At 41.2% G+C, this 22,594-nt stretch overlaps 1 protein-coding gene across 2 annotated transcripts in view; it reads right to left on the bottom strand.

The window, feature by feature from the left end:
• Positions 1-12,061: 12,061 nt before the first annotated feature.
• The window catches only part of LOC148875277 (malonyl-CoA decarboxylase family protein), a 34,229-nt gene continuing 23,696 nt past the window's right edge, over positions 12,062-22,594 (bottom strand). For both annotated transcript variants that reach the window (XR_016105075.1, XM_088964851.1), the window contains 3 exons: positions 13,927-14,012; positions 12,565-12,649; positions 12,062-12,317 (listed from right to left, as the gene is read on the bottom strand). Coding sequence is in view for 1 of the 2 variants with exons in the window: in XM_088964851.1 (XP_088820977.1) it covers positions 12,285-12,317; positions 12,565-12,649; positions 13,927-14,012 (204 nt within the window). In the remaining variant the exon portion in view is untranslated. The remainder of the gene's footprint in view (positions 12,318-12,564; positions 12,650-13,926; positions 14,013-22,594) is intronic.

Here is a 22,594-nt window from a genome sequence, read left to right as displayed (position 1 = left end):
TCAGGAGCCATGCAAGCACCAACTAGGAGTGACCGGATTGTGCTACATCATTTGGCACCGTCTGTGGGAAACGCTTCAAAAGGCCTTTCTCTCTAAACTCTTTTGTTTTTTTTCCCTCCTTGAAACAATCCAATGCTCATGGCTTCCTCTAGCAATGTCGGACGAAGCACGGAAATGGATAACTCCAGGGAATGACCCCAGCTTCCTACTGTCTGTATCAGACAGTTCACTGTCCCCCTCTCAACGGACAGAATCCCCAGTTTGAATGTCCCTCTCACAATGGCACCTGTCATCGCCCCACTCCCTGCTACAGTCAGAACGACGTTCACCGAACCTTCAATCATGTCCCCAGCAGGCAGCACGAACCAACTGGAGGACTTGATGCAATGCATGAGGGCCATGCAGGCTCAAATGCAATAGTTTCAACAACTTCAGCTCTCTCAACAACACATACTGCACCAGGTCTCCCAGTATCAGTATCAACAGCAGTTCCCCCAGCTGCTTCAACCTCAGCCTCAGCTCCCGCCTCAGTGCCTAGCCTCACAGAAAGCCAAGTCTCATCGCCAGAATGAGTGCCCCTCCGGCCAAGGAGAGGCCCCCCAAAATCTCCCAAAAATTGAGGCCTCCCCCCGCGGCAAACGAGAGAGACCGACTACCCCGATCTCACCGCGAGCGGACATGTCGGGAGGACCCCAGCTCGGCAGGTCTATGTCACCTCGACTGTTGAAGTTTGGTACCCCGATCCTTGAAAACTGGTTCGAGATCCTGGTAACAGACTCCAAGCAGGACCCCTCTGTCCGCAGCCATCACCAGCAGACCAGGCTACTCCCTGCACAAACCATTCCAGACAGTGCAGAGGTGAGCAGCACGAACGCCGAGCCCACCAAGAAGCAGAGACGCCGCCGCCGAACTAGCCGATCTGTCACCCGCAATTTGCTCGAGCTCATGGGTAAAGAAGACGTAAGTTCGACCGAAGTCAAAGCTCCCCTCCTCTCGGTTTCGTCCCCCTTGTCTTCCGAACTCCTGGCAGTCCCATTGCCCAAGGACTTCAATCTCCCCCCTCTTGACAAGTATGACGGGTCGTTCGACCCGAATGATCACGTAGATGCCTTTCAGTCACAGATGCATCTGGCACGAGCCAGTGAGTCGTGCATGTGTGTGACCTTCTCCACTACTTTTAGGGGAGCAACCCGCATGTGGTACCGGAACTTGGCACCCGGGTCGATAAGAAGTTGGGCGCAGTTCGCACAAGCCTTCACGTCTCACTTCGTCACCAACAAACAATGCCCGCGAACTGAAGAGAGCCTCCTCAACATAGTGCAAAGAGAGGGAGAGTCCATCCGGGGCTATATCAAGCGGTTCAATGATGCTTATATGCAGATACCGCGCCTGGACCCCGTCGTACGCCTTGCAGCAGCCAAGAAGGGCGTGACGCACAAAGAGTTCAAATGGCACATGGTCGTCAACCAGCCCGCGACCATAACCGAGTTTCTAAAGCTTGCGGACAAGTTCATAGCCACCAAAGAGGAGATCAACCAGAAGGGCGAGGGCACACCCGAAAAAAGAAAGAGAGAAGGAGAGCCTTCTAGTCAAGGGGACAGCCGAAGGAAAAAGGAAACAATTCGGGAGGCAAAGTTAGGGTCAATTGTTCCGAGCTCCTGTAGCAGACCGAGCTGATTACACCCCACTGAACGCGAAGCAGGCCGAAATCCTGATGGCGATTAAGGACGCCCCGTATGTGAAGTAACCACCCCGTCTGAGGGGGAATCCCAATGAAAGAAATAAGAGTTTGTATTGCAGTTTTCACAAAGATCATGGTCACAGTACCAAGAGTTGTAAAAACCTCCGCGACGAGATAGAGGAGCTCATCTGTCGCGGATATTTGAGAAACTTTGTACAAAATAATAATAACATTAGTAATAGAGTAGGTCGGCAAGGGGAGAATGATAAAGATGCTCCCAAGTCTAGTAGTAGGCCGGCCAAACAACCGCAGAGGCAGCCTCAGGAGAGGCCAGTTCGGGGGACCATCCACATGATAGTGGGAGGTTCGATCGTTGCGGGTTGCACTTCAGCAGCAGCTCGGACATCAGTTCGTGAGGCCACTCGGGAAGAGCAGAACCCCCCAAAGCGACCAAAGACGGGAGACCCAATTTATTCTACAGAAGACGATGCACGAGGGGTCCACTACCCCCATGATGATGCGCTCGTAATAAAGTGAAGAATCAATGACTTCAAGGTCAGGCGCGTACTCGTGGACTCTGGTAGCTCAGCCGGCATCCTTTTCAAAGCTGCGTTCGACCAGCTTTAGTTGCAGAGAAGCGACTTGAAGCCTACAAACACCCCTTTAGTGGGCTTCAGCGGAGGAGAAGTCTGTCCCCTTGGGAAAGTAACAGTACCTGTAGAGGTCGACACATGGCCTTGTGTGGTCAAATTCGAACACAACTTCCTGGTGGTAGTGACCCGCTCCCCCTACAATGCCCTAATAGGTCGACCGATCACCCATGTCCTACGGGTGGTGGTCTCCACTTACCATTTGGCTATGAAGTTCCCGAAAAACTTCGGTGTGGGAGTAGCACGGGGCGACCAGCTCGAGTCCCGTAAGTGCTATGTTGTCGCCCTAAAGGGGAAAACCAACGTGGCCGACGACCTCGAATTGGAGCAACCCACGAAGCAAGGCGAAGAGCGAGCCGTGCCCACGGAAGAAACAGTCATGGTCCCGACCTCAGTAGCAGACCTAGCTCGGACACTTCAGATCCGCGCCTCCATCCAAGAGCCCCTACGATCTGAATTGGTAAGCTTCTTAATTCAAAATTTAGATATTTTTGCATGGTCCGCGGTAGAGATGCCCGATATAGACCCTGAACTCATAACTCACAAGCTGAACACTAATCCTGTAGTTAGGCCCATTAGATAGAAGAAACGCAACCTAGCCCCAAAGCGGTGGAAAGCAATCGACTAGGAGGTCAAGAAGCTCCTCGCAACTGACTTCATAAGAGAAGTCCACTACCCGAGTTGGGTAGCCAACCCCGTCCTGGTAAAGAAGGCCAACGGCAAGTGGCGCATGTGGGTCGACTACACCAACCTGAACCGGGCTTGCCCAAAAGACTGCTTCCCACTCCCCAGAATTGACCAATTGGTGGATGCAACATCAGGGCACGAGTTGCTAAGTTTCTTGGACGCCTATTCGGGCTATAACCAAATCAAGATGGACCCGACGGACGAAGAAAAGACTGCCTTCATCACAGAATTCGGCCTATACTGTTACAAGGTTATGACCTTCGGGTTGAAAAACGTAGGGGCGACCTTTCAAAGGCTTGTATATAAGTTGTTTGCACCGTTAATCGGTAGAAAAGTAGAATGCTATGTAGACGACATGGTCGTCAAAACTCAATTCTCACATGAATTAATACAAGATTTGCATTATGTTTTCGAAATTCTGCATAAGTTTAATATGAGACTGAACCCAAACAAGTGTGTGTTTGGTGTGACCTCGGGCAAGTTCTTAGGATACATCGTTAACCGGCCGGCATCGAGGCCAACCCGGATAAAGTTAAGGTCATTTTAGATATGAGACAACCCCGGAAGCTGAAGGAGGTTCAGATGTTGAATGGCTGCATAGCCGCCCTGAGCCGCTTCATGTCTAAATCGGCGGACCGCTGTCTGCTGTTCTTTAAGGCAATTAAGAGCAAAGGGTACGAGTGGACCCAAGACTGCCAACTCGCGTTCAACGAGCTCAAGAAATACCTCGCTAGTGTGCCGACCTTAACCCGGCCCGATGAGGGCGATGTTTTAGAACTGTACCTCTCGGAGAGCGACAAAGTGATCAGTTCGGTACTAATAAAGGAAGTAGATCGGGTCCAATGACCCATATATTATGTTAGTAAAGTATTATAGGGAGCAGAAACGAGATACCCGTATGCACTGATAATCGCAGCTCGGAAGCTCTACTCGTACTTCCAAGCTCATACTGTTATCGTCCTCACTGACAAACCTTTGAGGCAAGTATTGCTTAAGCCCGAGGTCTCTAGTTGGTTGACGAAGTGGGCCGTTGAGCTCAGCGAGTACGACCTCCAGTACAAGCCGTGAACTGCCATTAAGGCCCAAGCCTTAGCAGATTTCATTGTCGAGCGCGAGGTCCCTAGCTCGGGTGAGCTCAAAGCTCCCAGGTCGGTTCAGTCTGAGCCCCATGAGGTAGCAGCCAGTGTGGCATCTCTCCTAGCTAGGCCAAGCACGAGCTGGGATGAGGAGCCCTGGATCTTTCATGTAGATGGCTCCTCGAACCAACAGGGCAGCGGGGCCGGAATAGTCATGCACGGCCCAAGTGGCACGAAACTGGAGTACGCACTACGCTTCGAGTTCGTGGCATCTAACAATGAAGCGGAGTACGAGGTGTTGATAGCTAGACTAGCCTTAGCCAGAGAAGTAAAAGCCAAGCACATTGTGATCTGTAGCGACTCCCAACTCGTGGTCAACCAGGTCATTGGCAAATATGAAGCTCGCTAGCCGACCATGGTAGCCTACTTAACCAAAGTCAAAGAAGCCCTACTCGACTTCCAATCACACTTCATCAGACAAATCCCTAGGTCAGAGAACGCTGAGGCCAACGCCCTATCCAAGTTAGTCAGCACTAGTGACATCACCAAGAGAACCGTGTACATAGAGGACTTGCCTCGGCCTAGCATTCTCGGGGGGCCAGAGGAGGTCGCTCTCGTTGTTCAAGCAGAGCCGAGCTGGATTGACCCACTCGCGAGATTTTTGCTACACGGGACCCTCCCTACAAATTGCAATGTAGCTAAAAGGGTACAGCGCCAGGCAGCCAAATACGTCATGATAGACGAACGGCTATACCGAAGATCTTACACGCTCCCCTACCTACGTTGCTTGCGACCCACCGAAGCCGAGCTCGTACTCCGCGACACTCGTGAGGGGTTGTGCGGCGGACACTTCGGGGCAAAGCCCTCACCCAGAAGCCACTTCGATAGGGGTATTATTGGACAACAATGAAAGCAGATGCTAATGAGCTTGATAGAAAATGCAACAAATGCCAGAGGCATGCCAATATTCACCACCAACCCGCTGCCAACCTTAAGTATTTCACCAGTCTGTGGCCCTTTGCACAATGAGGCATCGATCTACTCGGGCCATTCCCGCCAACAACAGGTGGGAGGAAGTTCTTAGTAGTAGCAGTGGACTACTTCACCAAGTGGGTAGAAGTTGAACCCCTTATAACGATCACAGCCCGAAATGTCCAAAACTTCTTTTGGAGGAACATCGTGTGCCATTTCGGGTTACCTCGGGTATTGATTTCTAACAACGGCAAGCAGTTCAAGGACATTAAATTCCAAGACTGGTGCCAAGACATGGGAATCCGACAGAACTTTACTTCAATCTTACACCCTCAAGCAAACGGTCAGGCAGAAGTCATGAACAGAGCCATCCTCTACGGATTAAAGGCATGGTTGGACCGAGCTAAAGGATTGTGGGCAGATGAACTACCCAGTGTTTTGTAGGCGTACCAGACCACGGAGAAGACCGCCATGGGAGAAACACCCTTCAATCTCACCTACGGCACTGAAGCAGTAATCCCTATAGAGATCGAAGTACCTACGCTACGATTAGAAGAATACAGTGATCAGACAAACGAAGATGAGCTACGTACCAACCTCGATTTACTCGACGACGTAAGGGACCTCGCGTACATCAAGACCGCAGCATACCAGCAAAGAGTAGCTCAGTACTATAACGCCAGGGTCAGGAGGCGGAACATCCGCGTTGGAGACCTGGTCCTTCATAAAGTTATTGTACCTGAGCCTGGCTCTGGTAAGCTCGGGTCCAACTGGGAAGGTCCCTACCGAGTGAAGCAAGTGCTCGGGGAAGGAACTTACGAGCTCGAGACCCTCGAAGGGAAAAAAGTACCTCGGGCATGGAATATTGTCAACCTAAGACAATACTATCTGTAAGAATCGAGTAGACCACGAGCCACTCCCAAAGCCTAAGGGCTAAAATACTGAGCTAATATGACCTCAGCACAACAGGACCCAGTCGCCTCTATGGCATGGGCAGACTTCGAGAGTGGGCCACGAGCCCCTCTTTCAGCCCAAGGGCCAAAACACCAAGCCAACAAAGACCTCGACATGAAGAAAGACTTAGCCACTTCAGTGGCGAAGGTAAGGTATGAAATATCAAAGGCGTAAGCAGCTCGAGTTTAAACCTTATCAAGCATAGCTCGTCTCAATACGTTGGTTGAACTGAGGAATAACCAACCAATGCATAGTTCGGGCATACATGGTAATCGCTTCGCGGTATACCATAGAAGCCTTAAGCATTAAAGGACAAATCGGGATAATGACTACCGAAGAGTCCTACTTCGGGCATGTAGCTTTAATAGCTCAAATGATGAGATCGCTTTAGCAAAAATAAAGGGAGTTCATCATACTCAGAAGGAAAGAACTTTCATTGTCACTTCAAAAAAACAAAAAAAAAGAAAGAAGAAAAGTAACAAGTGTGGTAACCGAGCTAAACTGCTCGGGAAAGGTTTGATTATCACAGGGCACAACTGCCCAACCGAAAACTTGTGAAAGAACGGGTTTACAGCACCCGAAAGCCACCAGAAGCCCAGAGAAATGCCGCCAGAAGCCCACTTGGTCCGTTGTCTCAAGAGACAAACCTTTCATAGTAATACCGTTGAGGTTGAGTCCAGAGAACTTCTTCCAAACCAGCCACCGGCAGAGCTTAAACCCCGAGAGGTACGAACCCAAACTGTACTCCGCCTAGAGGTCCTGAAATTCCTGGGAGTTTTTAAAATCCCAGACCACTTTCTCTCACTCAGCCTCCACCATCTGATCAAAGTTTCGAGTTTGATTTAAAAGAGTGGACTCCAAGTCCCACACCTGCTGCCTGAGGAGCTCCCTCTCCGCCGCCATCCTCGACGATTCCTCCCTATAACATGCGCTCTCTTCAGTAAGCCGGACGATTTGAGCCTCCTGGTCATGGATGAGCAGCTCCTGAGACTCGCTCCCCTTGCGGGTGTGGTGGAGCTCACCCCGGATCCGGTCGAGCTCGCCCTAGAGCATCTGGTTAGTAGCCCGCTGGTCGAGGGCATCGACACGATGGATGCGCATCTGGAGAGCCATGGCGTGGATGGCGGAATTCACCTACCGACGGAAAAGAAGATTAGAAGATAGTGGAAAAGGGTAAAACAAGAGAGAAAAAGGGAAAAAGGTCAATCACCACCATGCAATGGGCAAAAGCGAATGCGGAGAGATCCCCACGCTCCATGTTTTCCCACTGAGCGATCTCGTCATTAGTGATCACCTTCCGACTCCTCCGGTGAGCCACCAGATAATCATTTACCCCTTCCCAGTTTCCCACTGGGAACCGGGGGTAAGGACGGGGCTGAAGGGGATTATAGGGGGCCTCCCCAGGCTGAGGGAACTCATTTCCCCTAGGGTTAATCCCACTAGCCCCCTCAGGAGGGGGCATTGGAACCTCGGGTAGAGGAGAGGGTGGGACCGACTCGGCAGACCCGAACTCAGTACTTCCCGAAGGAGGGGTCTGGTCGGGTGTGTCTTCTTCGCATGGCACCTCTGGCTGCCCGAGAGAAGGCGGCGTGAATCGGCACATGACATGGTGGTTGCCAAAAGACCACAAGATATTAGTCCAACAAAAAACAAAATACACGTGTTCACAATAGTCATAAGGCACTACGCGACCTAAAAGGCCGACCTACCCGGGCTCAAGCCTACCTGCACGAGCTTCTCCTCGGTCAAGTAGTCCAAGCAAAGGAAGCCTACCGACGCCCAGGACAGCATCGTTTTTTGAATCTCAGGGTCCAGCTCGGCCCTAGGGTCCTGGATGGCGCCCCCTCCAAGCAGTGGGGAAGGGCCACCCCTCGGGGTTACGGACCACAAAGTAATCCCGCTTCCAGGTGGGAATCTTATTCGGCAGCTTGTACAAGAGCTTATAGCCATGGCGAGGAGAGAGGTAATAAAAGCGTCTCTCCGGAGGAACCCCAGGAGCAGTGTTCTTTATACAAAGGATAGAGACAAAAATATCAAGGTCCAAAGGAAGACACTACTCGTGACACAGGGTATAGTCCCAACCATGTTTTGAATAGCATTGGGATGAAGCTAGTCAATAGTGACGTTGAAGTGATTTAACACCTCCACTATCAAGGGGTGCAGGGGGAGATGCAAGCCGGCCTCGAGTTGTTCCTGAAAGACTACTATGTCATTGGGACCATGCTTCCAAGGGAAGTTACCAGTAGGGAGGCTGTAAACGAGGTCCCCAAGGAGGCGAAAGTAGCGGATTAGAGACCTGAGTCTCTCCACTGTCATTAAGGAAGGGCCAAAGGTATCAGGTTCCCTCTCCCTAGAAGTAGATGCCATGTCGCTAGAGGCCTCCCGAGCCTCCAGGATCTGCTCCCAAGCACCCCCCGAGCTCGAGGGAGCATCATCATCCTGGCTATCGCCCCTGTGATAGGTATGATATGGGTACCCAGACATGGCCGACGGCAATTGGGACTCACCAGAGTAGACGGAATGGAGCAAACTGACGAACTCGGGTAGTCCAGGTGAACTGTGCGACCTCAGAATCCAAAGACAGCAAGATGGCGTGGGAGAAAGTAGAGCCCGAGGGGGCCCCCTATTTATAGTCTCCACCCTTTCAAATTGACGGCCCGAATCAAAGCAGATTCAACGGTCTGCGGGTGCCCTGACCGCACACCTTCTGAAAACCAAAGGCGATTGACGGCATGTCTTCAATAGTTAAGGTAATCGCAGTTGCACGACGTTCGGAGTTAAAAGGCACCTCAATACGTTTTCGGAATCCGAAAAGTCTGGAAAGTCAAAAAATCTCTTGATTCCCGCAAATGCATTTAATGAGGGAAGTTAATCAAGTTCAAATTTCAGTCAAATTAGTCCATCGCACTTCATAAACTCCACGCACTAAGGTGGTACTCTTAGCTCAAGGAGTGGGGGACAATTGATGAAGGATGATTTGACCCAACCTATGAAACGGTGACACGTAGACGCCAACTTAGCATGAGCGATAGCCTAGCATAGGTGCCTGGAATGACCAAGTGACGAGCCCACGAAGCAATCCGCTATGTTACAGTACACTAGGGGAGGAGTCCGCCGCAAGGCAAACCCCGGGTTCCCCGTGCTATCTTCAAAGAGACGCTCTGAGGCAACTGTAGCTCGTGAGCTAAAGTTATTAGCTCGCCCGAGCTCCCTAACAGACAAGTCATTCCGATGACCAATTTCACTAAGGGTAATCCTGGAGTGTTCCCAGTTCGCCATGAGATAGCTCGCGAACGAGCCGCACTAGCGCCCTCCAGGAAGCTTCCAACTGACAGACCGTACCTGTCAGATTGCGCCATATCCTTTGCTGACGGCGCAGTCCCAATCCTTTCGACAGTCTGCGTCCACATCTCTCGACAGGCAAAGGCATGCCTGCCACTTTGGAAACGTGTCACTCATTCGGGCGAAGCGTACACTACAACGGCCACCCGCGCAGCCCTGGCAAGTAACGGCTGTGGCAGGAGCCCAGTGGCGGTTATGTCCGGCCTAATGTGAATGTTCCTATAAAAGCCCTCAGGGTAGAAGGAAAACTGCTTCTTGAATCTTCGATCTCCTGAACATAGTGATAACGCATTATCCTCACTCTTAGCCTTCGTTCTCCTTTCGCTTCTTGCACACAATACTAACTTAAGCATCGGAGCGTTCCCGTCGGGAAACCCCTCGGGAGTTCTTCCTTTTACCTATCTTCTCAGGTACCTCTCAGGAGTCACGTGAGCGCCAGCTAGGAGTGACCGGATTGTGCTACATCAATATCAATGCATTCAATTCTCTCTCATTAAATCCAAAATTAAGCTATTAACTTACATTCATGTTCATTGAATCATATATTTAAGTCATTTTTTGTTTCTTCTCATCATGAAGTTCTATTAATTAAATCCATACTTAATAAATCAATAATTCCAATAACATAAAAGCATATACTTTTAAAATCTGCCTAGCAAAAATAGTATTTTCATCTAGGTGGTGATAAGAAATTAAATCATTTTGAGTTAAATGGGTTAATCCATGTTGCCATGATTAAATAATAAAATTAAAAAATTTGGGAACATTTTTAATGTACATATTAAACAATAATAAGTATGATAAATAAGAAATGTTTTTATTAATGATGGAAATTGAATGTAAAATTTAAAATCAATTGGAAATAAAAATGTTTTCCTATTCTCTCTAATTAAATCATATATTTAAGATTTATCTTTTTCATCATTAAATTCTTGTGATTAAATCCATAATATTAATTTTAATAATATAAAAATAAATATTGTGAAAAGTAATTTGAAAACAAAACCGTTTTCTTCCCACTCAATGGCGGGTAAGCAATTCGACCATTTGGGGTCAAATAGATTAATAAATAATATCATAATTAAATAATAAAAATTAAAATAAACAACTATGAAATGTAAGAAATATTTTTATTAATAATGAAAATGGAATGTCAAATTCAAAATCTATCTAGAAATGAAATGATATCATAGTCAAATAATAAAATTTTTAATAATAGAAAATACAAAGAATCACAAAAAGTTAAAAAAAAAAAGAGAGAAAATTTTGAGCACATATCTAATGTTATATATTTATAAAAAAATAAAATATTGAGTACATCTTTAACATTGTGCATTTATTATATTAAACAAAAAAAAAAGTTTTATACATAAGAAATTATTTTATCAATGATGGAAATGTAATACAAAATTTAATGTTAACCTAAAAATCAAACAATTTTTTTTAGATGGTGGGTTAATGGTTTGAGTGGAATGATACCATAAACAAACAATTAAGTGTGATAAATAAAAAATATTTTATATAATATAAATGAAATATATAATTCCAAAGGGAAAACTATAGTCAAAGTCGATTGTATATTTAAAATTGGGTTGCAAGTTGGTCCAAAAACCAACAAAACTCTGACAATCGGCTCTACATTTCAAATTATAAAAACCTTCGCCATGTCATTGGAGGCTTATGTGCTTGTTGCCAACATAGGACTCTTAGTCCATATTGGACACATCAAAAAACTTAACACATTGGAGGCTTATGTGCTTCTCACTCTCACAGTCATCTCTATATCCCGCTCCCTCTGTCTCTCCCACTCTCTCAACTCCGATCTATAGCCAAATCAAAACCTCTCTCTCTCTATTGTTCTCCCTCAATCTTTCTCATTAGTCTCTCTCACTCTTCCTCTCGATCAATATTTCCTTATTCATTAATCTCTATTGTTCTCCAATTGGTGTAAATTTTATAACTAAGAGGTTCTTGTGAATTTTTATTAAATTGGTGTAATAATTTTTGAACCATACCAAGTTAGTCTTATGTTCTTTTATACAATCTGATTAATACCATATAAGTATGTAAAAAAAAAAAAAAAAAAAAAAAAACTAGAGGAGTGGGAGAGGAACTGAGGGAGAATGATAGAAATTAAGGGAGAATGAAAGATCAATCGAAAAAGAGAACAAGAGAGATTGAGGGAAAACGATAACTAGAGAGAGAATGAGAGAAATTGATATAGAGAACGTAAATATAGAAACCAAAAACCATTTTTATTTATTTTCAAATCACATAGTCATTGAGAAGATAAAGATGAATGTGTGTGTGTGAGAGAGAGAGAGAGAAAAACTAAAAACTTTTTTTTTCTAATCACTCAACATTAAGAGTCACATGTTAGTAATAGCCACAAAAACCTCCAATGGCATGGCGAATGTTTTTATAATTTGAAATGTAGATTGTTAGAGTTTTGTTGGTTTATGGACCAACTTGTAACCTAATTTTAAATGTACAACCAGCTCCAACTATAATATTCCTTAATTTAAAATTAATCCAAAAACAAAATTATTTTCTCATCTAGATGTGAGTCATTGATCTAACCTTTCAAAAAAACCCATGATGTCATAATTGAATAATAAATATTTAAGTTTATCTTTAATCGTATTATTACTTTTGTTAATTTTCAATTTCTATCTATGATATATCTGAAATTCAAATAATTAATATGAATAAAAATTCATTGTATGCAACGCATGTACTTAATTACTAGTAAGCATTAAATGAGAAAACAAAATTACATATTTAGCATTGCTCCTCTCTCTCTCTCTCTCTATATATATATATATATTGAATTCTCATCGTTAATATATACATATACCTTATAGCCCATTCACCAATGTCAAATCTAACTGAAATAATTGCTGAATTCTCTCTACACTCCTACTATGTTGTTTTCTCTTCATGTTCCTTCTCGGGCTGCAAAAGAAAGATACAAACGAAATGGGGGAGGTGGGGATGATTTTGTTAGGATCCATACGCAAGTAGAGAACGGGATTTCTCATTGACCTAGAGGTGCAGGAAAGCTTTTTTTTTTTTTGTAATAAGCAATAAATGAGAAAACAAAATTACATATTTACCTTTGCGCCTCTGATTCAAACGTTAGAGAATGGGATTTCTCATTGACCTAGAGGTGCAGGAAAGCTTTTTTTCATAAAGAGATTACCTGAAGATAACGGCGAAGATCAGATGAAGCCTGGATACTCCCTGTGGCAAAATATGACTGAGCATTCTCCTCAATTTTGTCTAGCCTGTAAAATTTTCCAATATGTATCATTTGCATGTCATCCATGTCATCTATCTGGAAAACTTTCAGAGATTGATATTTAGGATTCCATTGAATATTGGAGGATGAACTATAAGCAGCACTGAAACCATCACATGAACATAATCATCTAATTCATCACACCATATGGAAGGTTACCAAGGACCTAACAAACCGTTGTTCAAAGTCAATGCAGCAACCCATTGAGGTTTATCAGATTTGGTGGAGGTATTTCTGGTGGAATGAATTGAATGAGTTGAGAAGACGGGACTCATTGCTGCAGGCCAACCCACAGGTTCCATCCATGTATAGCAGCTCCACTGATAAACACCCGTAGCAGAGATGTAAAGTGTAAATAAGCTGAGACTTCCCCAACTTGGTCTGGTTTCATGAAGGAATAGCTGAGCTCAGGCTTCTTTATTTCGAGTTTGAGCTCCGTTTGTTTACTTAATATTTTGATATTAGATCCATTGCAACCCCATTATAGAACCCATAAATATCAATGTCCATTAAAAAAAGAAAATGGTTATTATCTAAAACTCCCCTCCACTTTTCCCTCTCTCTTAAAGCTACACCAACTCTTCAAACCTGTCAGAGATCTACCATCAGGAGATGAATAATTTTTACATGTTTACTATACAGCCCCTCCGTTTGAATTTGTCATGAACAAAAATTGTGTGACAATGAAATTTACTATACTAGCTCTCCATTTAAGATTTGGGTGTTCATCTCTTCGACCAAATGGGCTTGGGGCCTTTGGATTGGAGAGGATAAAAGAATAATTTTTTTACCTGTTTTCTTTTCTAAATGGTTATTTAACAAAGGATCAGGGTTAGTTTGATCATCAAAAATAATTAATGGCCTAGCTGCAGTTCTGTTAATTAACAGTGACCTGATGGAAGATGAGTTTTAGATAACAAAATTCTTTGACAGGGAGGATCTTGGAAGTCTTAAAAGTCAGGGTAAGTTTAAGAGAAATGGGAAAAAGTGAAGGGGAATTTTAGATAATAACCCAAAATAAAATAATAAGATATTGTAGTACGTATATTTATTATGTCAACATATTAATTGCACAAAACATTATCATCCAAAGAGCTGAGTTTAAACAGAACCAAGCTCACCCCACTTGGCTCAGGCTCAGGCCAAGCTAGCTTGCTCATTTACACCCTTTCATAATTTAGTACTTCATGATTTTATGTATTAGGTAGAACAGGGATGAAATTATCAAAAACAAAAAAGTTGATATTCATGGATAGAAATTACCTATATATATAATTTACCATAATACCTCCACTTTGAGAAAGGCCTTTCTCTGATCGATCTGCCATCCAATTTATTCTTTCAATCACCTGTTACATGTTCAAGAAACCTGTGTCAGAAACGAAAGAACTAGATCTTCTAGGAATGAATGTATACCAAATAACTTTATCACATAGAAGAAGCCAATGACAGGTTGAAATGTTTTAACAAAGTGGAGATTGAGAAACTGGTGAAAAAAGTCTTGTATCTGTGGTGTGCTTTCATTCTTTCCTTCCAACAGACCCGAAAGATCCTAGCTCCCCTCATAATGGATACTGGATAATAGCTAGGTGGGCTCCCCTGGGCTGCAATGCAAGTTCTTTTTACTGGCGTGCATGAGTGCAGGAGCACCCTCTGAACATGGACCAGATCATGATCCAATTCAAATTTGAATTTGATCCTATATTGCCAGATTCGAATATCCCCATCGGATTTTCGAATTGGATTATTTTTTAAAAAGACATGTATATCCCCATTTTTATATTACTTCATTTGATTTTTTGTTTTTCTTTGTATAGACTGTTCTTTTTTTCCTGTTAATAATTTGTTAAGTTCTCAGACCTATAAATTGAATCAAACTCAGATATCCAGCACCATTAACGAATTCGGGTTCAGATTAATCTTTATCTTTTAAGTTATGTTTTAAGTTTATGTTCTTTTAGTTATGGGCCTCTTTTGTTTTGTTTTATTATTTCTTTAGTGCTGGCTGCCCCATTAAGGGCATTCAGGGAATTGTTCTCAATTTAGAATTAAGAGAATAAAAGGCATCTTGAGGGCCTAGAGCAAGGTTTAAAATTTCGCAATGCGTTTCGTTGAGGATCCGATACACGGAACATACAGAATTTGTATGTTTCATTTGTTTTCAATAGTATCAGTCCAATACGGGCTTGTATCAAATCATTTTGGGTTTGTATCGGTTGATACAAGCCCGATACGGCTTGATACACTACATGTATCGATCGATACAATTTGAATTTAATATTCTTCTTTCTCTTGTTTAATTTGGCAAATTTGAAGTATCAAATTTAATTTCCCTTTTTCTCCCTCAATTTTAGTAACTTTCCAAATTCAAATTTAATACTCTTAATTAATTATCACATTTAATTACACGCTATTAAAGGCAAATTAAATAGTGCATTTAAGGTAATGTTCAAATTCGAATTTAAATTTGACATGCCTCTAACTTTCCTATTAAAAATCACAAATAAGGGACAAAGGGATGTGTACCCTAGTCATTAGCTTGTAATGACTACAAGTCCACCACTATGCCATACCCAAAGTGTTTGGCATATAAATATGTATTTTAATTCTAAATTAAACTAGCTTTTTAGTGGATGACTATCAATAAAAGCTAAAATTCATTATTAAAATATATATATATATATAATAAATATCAATGTTTGGATTATAATGTATTCAAAATATATAATTATATTCTTCTATAACATATATTTTTTATTTTAATTTCAATTTTTTATAAGGCACCTATATCGAAAAGTTACCCAAAATAAAAACAAAGGTCACCCTGATAGGACATTTGAGCGAAAAGTTATGGCCTTTAGAAGTTCGCATTAATGTGCTAAAATAATTAAAAAAAAAATCAGTTGGTTTTCTAAAATCGAGACTGATTCACTTGTTTTCTAGTTTGACTAGTCAGGTCAGTAGTTTTGGCCAATTTTTTACCCAATCTAGTCATGGTCCAACCAGTCCAATTTGCCAATCAGCCTTATTTTCTAAAAAATTAATAAATATTAATAAAAATTATATTGATTCTTTAAGAACTATGGTGTGTGTGCATAAACAAACATTTTACTTCTTTCATCATTTTTCAGCAGTTTCCAATTATGTCTCGATATTTCACAGTTTGCATAAATCATTGAAATATGCTTTTTATGTTTAAATAGCTTATTTATAGTCGTATAAAACTCATTTTTATTGTAATTAATATAGTTTTTTAAGATTTATATGAATTTCTTAGTGTATCCATGTGTATCTTAATTTTTTGTCCATATCCATGTGTATCCTAAGTGTATCTTGACACACCTCTTAAAATTGTCTCTCCGATACCAATTGCATTTCCCATACTTTGAACCTTGTGCTAGAGAGAAAAAGGATCAAACTCTTCTCTTCTCTACTCCCTTCCCTTCCAAAAACCTCTGCTGAAACATTTCCTTTTCTTTTCTTTTTCTATATTTGCTGAATTATTGCATGCATGTTTCACAACTTGGTATCAGAGGAGGTTCTCACTTTTAACATCTTTCTCCTTTCTTAGCCCATACACAGTGTGTATGGAGAATTGATCGACTGATCAATCAACAGCTTATGTAGCCCAATTAGAAGGGTTTTTGGAGAGTTTTTGTGGAGTTTTTCATCCTTAGTTGAAGCCCAAGGCAGGTTCTTGGAGATTTTTCCCGAAAACCCTAGATAACTGGAGAAATCATGTTACAAGTCCTAGAAACACTTTGAAGTTGGTGCTTGGGGATCAAAGGGAATCTCTTTGATTTCTATTAAGGAGCAATTTAAGTTTCTCTCCTCCCATCCTATCGGGTCCTATGAAACCCTAGTTTTAGGTGGTTGAAGAGCTATTCTTTACTTGGAATAGCAAATCTAGCTTAGTAAAACCCTAATTTGATTTTTTTTGCATTTGTTCATGTAGAGATAATTGATAGACTATTAGTGTGTGTGGTTCCAGCCCCACACTTTATTTGACTGTTTATTACCTTTATGTTACAGTTATGGTAGTTGGGCCGGTTGGGCCATATTTATTTTCTTTTGTTTTAAGTAGGGGTATTAGAGTAATTCTTCTTCTTGTAAAGTCATGAATATAAATAAGATTTAGTGGGGCGGCCAGAATTATTCTATCCGCACCCTTTGACCCTTTCTCATCTTTCTTCTCTTCTCTCTTCTCTCTTCTTCTTCTCTTTGAATCTAGGTTGACTTCTCTTCTTCTTCTCTCTAAATTACATCAGAAAACAGTCTTTTCTGGTTCTTTTATTCAAGTTGGTATCAGACCAAGGTGAAGAAAGATTAGGGTTCTCAAGTGAGCTTGATCTGGTCGGCTGCATGAGAACTCTTTAGAACTGGATTTTCTGTAGTAGTGCCTGGCTCTTGGAGGTTGCTGGAGTATTGGAGACTGCCCAAGGAATTGAAAGATTCTTGGAGATTGCCCGGTAACCAAGAAGAATCAGAGAAAACAGGTGAGACCAAGACTAGGGTTTCAATTGAGGTGGCAACCAGTGTTCTTCTGGGAAAGGTACAATCTTTAGTAAGGTCGATCTTGGTTAGAAGTATTTTAAGCCTCTCTATGAGCAGAGGTTGATAAACCTTTGTCTCCCCTGCTGTTTTCTCCCTTTTAAAAAGCCCTACGATCAGTTTTTGGGACTCAAAGACTGATTTTCAAATTGATGATGAACTGGGGAGTTGATTATTGACTGTGGATGCTTTCTTGGAAGGTGACTATCAGCTGAGAACCAGTTCTTGATGACTGTTCCTAGCTGTGAATAAGTTCTGGGTTGTTTTTCTTTCAATTCCTTAGGGTTTCAACATAAAAGAAGTTCTTTTTGGGTTATTTTCTTGAAGTCTTGATCTGTTAGTGCTCTACACAGAATAGAGAAGGCTGGAAGTGAGTTGAAAACTCAAGGGGAAGGACTTTTAGGGACTATTAGCATGACTGAAAATTCCTTTCAAGGATGACATATCAAACCACTGTTAGGTTTGATGGAACCAATTACTTGGAATGGGCCCAATCAACAATGATGGCCATTGGAGGTAGAGGTAACTTAGGTTATGTGACTGGGGACACAGAAGCTAGCCAAGGATGACATATCACATCCCAAATGAGTTCAAGAGAACTATTTGGTGATGACTTGTCTATGCAACTCTATGCAGCCTCACATCAGCTGAAACTACTTATGGGCAAAACATACCAGGGACACTTGTTGGAAGTTTCATCCCCACCTGATGCCAGTGAGACTCGGAAACAAGAAGGGAAGTGCTAATGTGGTAGCTATTACAAACAGGGCATCCACTTCCAACACAAGGACCATATCCTTAGATGCCTTGGCTGCTGTCCGGGCTGCCTTGAGCTACTACATCTCAACCTTAGAGAATGAAGCTAGTATTTCTAGATCATCATCTCAGCCTTCGGCTACTACATCTGCTACTCCCACTTCAGCCTTTTCTCACTCAGGTACAAGCAAGGATTAAAGTATCGGTATCGAGTATCGTATCAGACAACTTGGATATAGATACGGATATGGATACGCTTTGGAAACACATGGTATGGACGAAAAAATATAGATACGCTAGGGAAACACATAAAATTTTCATAATACATTAATAATATTAAATTGAAGGTCAAATAACCATAAATAATGTATAAATAAATACAAAATGTACATTTTAATGGTGTATATGAAAAAAAATATATTACAATTAATATAATATGATGGATAAATATCATAGAATTTTATTGATAATGTATCAATCAAGAGTCCAAAATGCAAAACATATTTTCCTATTATATTTTAATTATTATATCAGTTATTTTTTATTTTACTATTTTTACTTTCTTACATTAACAAAGAGGTCAACTAAATATTAAATTATCTATGTAAATTAAATATCCATTAATAATTTACAAAATGTATAATCTCAACTTAAAATATATCAAATCTATTAAAATTTCTAAGATACATATCATATGAAAATTCATAATTTTTAACTTTTAAAATGATTATTCCATTATTATATTTTTATTCCTATAATTTTCTAATTAAAAATATTTTTGGTATAAATGTAGATTAGTATATTTGGTAGATTCAATTTAAGATTATATTCTTGAATATTTTGTAAACAATGTTTTTATTTTCTAAATAATAAATTAGATTTTATGTAATGTAAATTAATATATATATATATATCATGTGCAAATTTATAAATTTTAAGTACTAAAATAATTACTCTCTTATTAATATTATATTTTTATAATTTTTTTGAGATTCAAATGATATTTTGATATAAATGTGGATTTGATAATTATTTATTTCTATTACTTTATAAAATACTGATTTTTAAGTATTACCTTTTTAATTTTTAGTTGGAGTTAACCATAATATGTATTATTTATTTGAATTGCATTTAAGTAATAAAGAAATAAAGCTTGTAATCATTTATTCATAAACACAAAAGATGGAGTGGTGTTGTGGCTTGCAGGTGCAAACGTTAATCTCTCCTTTATCTTTGGAGCAGGTTCGAATCTTGCAAATTTCTTTTTCAGTAAATGAGTATGCGCATGCACGTTCGTGTTTTGCAGGTAGCATATTGGTCTGTATCGATATGTATCAATACAGTACAATACGGACCGATACACACCCATATTGGCCCGATACGCATGACTGGCAGGATACATCTCCAGCTGTAGTGTATCTCGTGTTGGACACTAACAATACCGATACAATACGCCCCGTATCGGACGTATCGTGTCAATATTTCAATCCTTGGGTACAAGAGCTACAGCATATCATACTTTAGCCCTAAAAGTTCCATTAACTATTCCAATCATTGAGGGGGAGTGTCATGAAGAGGGTTATCAAAAGTGTAGGGAGTTGAGAGTGTATCACAAACAATAGTGGAGGCAGGTTGATTCCCATCCTCAGCAATCCAGGCCGATCCCAACACCTTCTACAACTCCAAATCGAAGCACTACTCCCACTGTTGAGCCCACTGTTGCAAATACTTTGCCTAACACTGTTGAGCCTCAGCCTCCTCCTTCAGAGGACCTTGATCTCCCAATTGCAATTCGTAAAGGGAAGTGCCATTGTACTTCATCCATTGCTCATTGTATCTCCCAGTTTCTTTCTTATGATTGTCTCTTAGAATCCTATAGATCTTTCCTGGCATCTATTGTTGCTATTCCTATACCTAGAACATTGCAAGAAGCTCTATTGATACCTGAGTGGAAGGATGCGATGAAAGTAGAGATGGATGCTCTTGTTAAGAACAATACTTGGGAACTAGTTGACCAACCTGAGAGGAAGAAACCTGTTGGGTGTAGATGGGTGTTTACAGGGAAATATAATGCTAACAGTTTTGTAGAGAGATATAAGGCCAGATTGGTTGCAAAGGTATTCACACAAACTTATGGCATAGACTATATGGAAACCTTTGCACCAGTTGGTAGTTGCCAAGATGAACACTATCAGAGTCCTACTATCTATTGTTGCAAATTTCTCATGGCCACTGTTTTAGATGGATGTCAAGAATGCATTTCTCAATGGAGATTTGCAAGAGGAGGTGTACATGGAGTTACCCCCTAAGCTTTATATAGCTTAAGACAGACTCCTCCTTGACCTTATTTGTTGTCTATGTGGATGACATTGTAGTAACGAGAAGTGATATTAGTGAGATTGACTCTCTTAAGCAGCATCTTCACAATGAATTTAAAGTGAAGAGACTTGGGGGAATTGCACTATTTCCTAGGGATTGAGGTAGCTCGATCTAAGCATGCCATTTTTATCTCTCAAAGAAAGTATGTTCTTGAGTTATTGGAAGAAATTGGAAAGTTATGAGTAAATCCTACTGAAACACCCATTGAGTTGAACCATAAAATATGTGCAAAAGGTGGAGAACTTGAACTTCTTGAAGACAAGGCTATGTACCAAAGTTTGGTTGGGAAACTTCTTTATCTTTTCCTAACACGACCAGATATTTCATATGTTGTTAGTGTATATAAAGATGTTGATTGGGCTGGATGTATTGATGACAGAAGATCTACCTACGGGTATTGTGCATTTGTAAGGGGAAACCTTGCTTCTTGGAGAAGCAAGAAACAAAATGTTGTTGCTTGCTCCAGTGCTGAATCTGAATACAGGTCCATGGCCAATGGTGTTGCAAAAGTGTTATGGCTGAGATCTTTACTTGATGAGCTGGGGGTTGACTATGAAAAACCTCTGATGTTGTATTGTGATAATCAAGTTGCAATTAACATTGCCCACAATCCAATACAGCATGACAAGACTAAACATATTGAGGTGGATAGACATTTTATCTGAGAGCGAGTTGCATCTCAAGAAGTGTGTCTTCTCTATATTGCCTTAGACATGCAACTAGCTGATCTCTTTACTAAAAAAAATCGCAAAAATCAAGTTGGAGTCAAATTTACACAAGTTGGGAATGATGAATAAACTCCCAACTTGAGGGGAAGCGTAGAGATAGTTGATAGACTATTAGTGTGTGTGGTCCCAACCCTACAATTTATTTTATTGTTTATTTCCTTTATGTTACAATTATGGTAGTTGGGCTGGTTGAGCCATATTTATTTTCTTTTGTTTTAAGTAGGGGTATTAGAGTAATTCTTCTTCTTGTAAAGTCATGAATATAAATAAGATTTAGTGGGGCGTCCAGAATTATTCTATCCGCACCCTTTCTCTTCTTTCTTCTCTTCTCTCTTCTTCTCTTCGAATCTAAGTTGACTTCTCTTCTTCTCTCTAAATTACATCAGAAAACACAGCATTTCTGGTTCTTTTATTCAAGTGTTCACTCAATGGAGCATATTGGAGGAGAAACCAAATATCCCACAAATTTCGGGTTTGGACATGGGGGCCAGTGGAGACTCTATTGGGGGTAGTGACTTGGATGGAACCAATTATTTAGCTTGGTCTCAATCAATTAAAATAAATGTGTGTAGTAGAGGGAAATGGGGTTACATTACTGAAAGCAAGAAGAAACTGGAAAAAGATGACCCTACCTATGAAAGGTGGATACAGGAAAACTACACAGTAATGGGTTGGTTACTGAATTCTATGCAGCCACATATTAGTCAACACTACCTATGGATGAAAACTACAAAGGAAGCATGGGATAATGTCATGGAAACCTATGTCAGAATTGTTAGAAGTAGTTAACAAGGGTAGTATTGCCATTTTCATGTTATTCTTTCTCTCTTATATCTGCTGTAATTTTCCTAAGGGTATTGTAATCATTTCAGCCTTAATATAATGTTAATACAACCTGGGTCGACAGTAAAGAGAATAGAACAGATTTCTCCTTTCTTGTCTTCCCTCTTTTCTTCTCCTATTCTTCTCTTTCCCTTCCCTTTCTCTTCCTATCTTCTTTTCTTTCTTTCTTCTATCATTTTCTTCACTTTTTCCTCACTTTATTAAAGTTGGAACATGGTATCAGAGCCTTGAGGTCGACTCTACTATTCGTGGCACTGTTCACGTCCCAACTTTTTGTGCCCCAAGAATAGAGAATATTCTCTATTCTTTGTTGGAAAGGAAAAGGACTTAAGAGGACTGATTGCCCACTTGGAAAAGAGGCTTTAATGCCTCAAGTTGCAATGTTGTGTGAGTTGGTGGTGTTTTTCTAAAAGCCCTCTATTCAGTAGTTCAAAGAGGGCAGCTTTGTGATGTTTCGAGTTGTGAGGTAGGTGTTCTTCAATGTATGGTGATTTTGTAGTGGTTTGTGTTGTGGTGACACCTTTTGGTAAATATGCAATCTTTCCCAAGTGTTCCTAAAGTAGAGGGCTGATGATTTTTGGTGTTTTTTCCTAAAGAAAAAGGTGTATTATAGTAGTTGCATACTAGCTGTTTGACAGTTTGCCTAAGTGACAAATCAGTGGTCTCCTCTCACT

This window comes from Nelumbo lutea, chromosome 1, assembly GCF_056320005.1.
Source record: "Nelumbo lutea isolate HS-2025 chromosome 1, American lotus-T2T, whole genome shotgun sequence".
NCBI classification, from domain to species: Eukaryota; Viridiplantae; Streptophyta; class Magnoliopsida; order Proteales; family Nelumbonaceae; genus Nelumbo; species Nelumbo lutea.
Note: the sequence above shows the minus strand (reverse complement) of the source record. Positions and strands in the feature narration are given on the sequence as shown.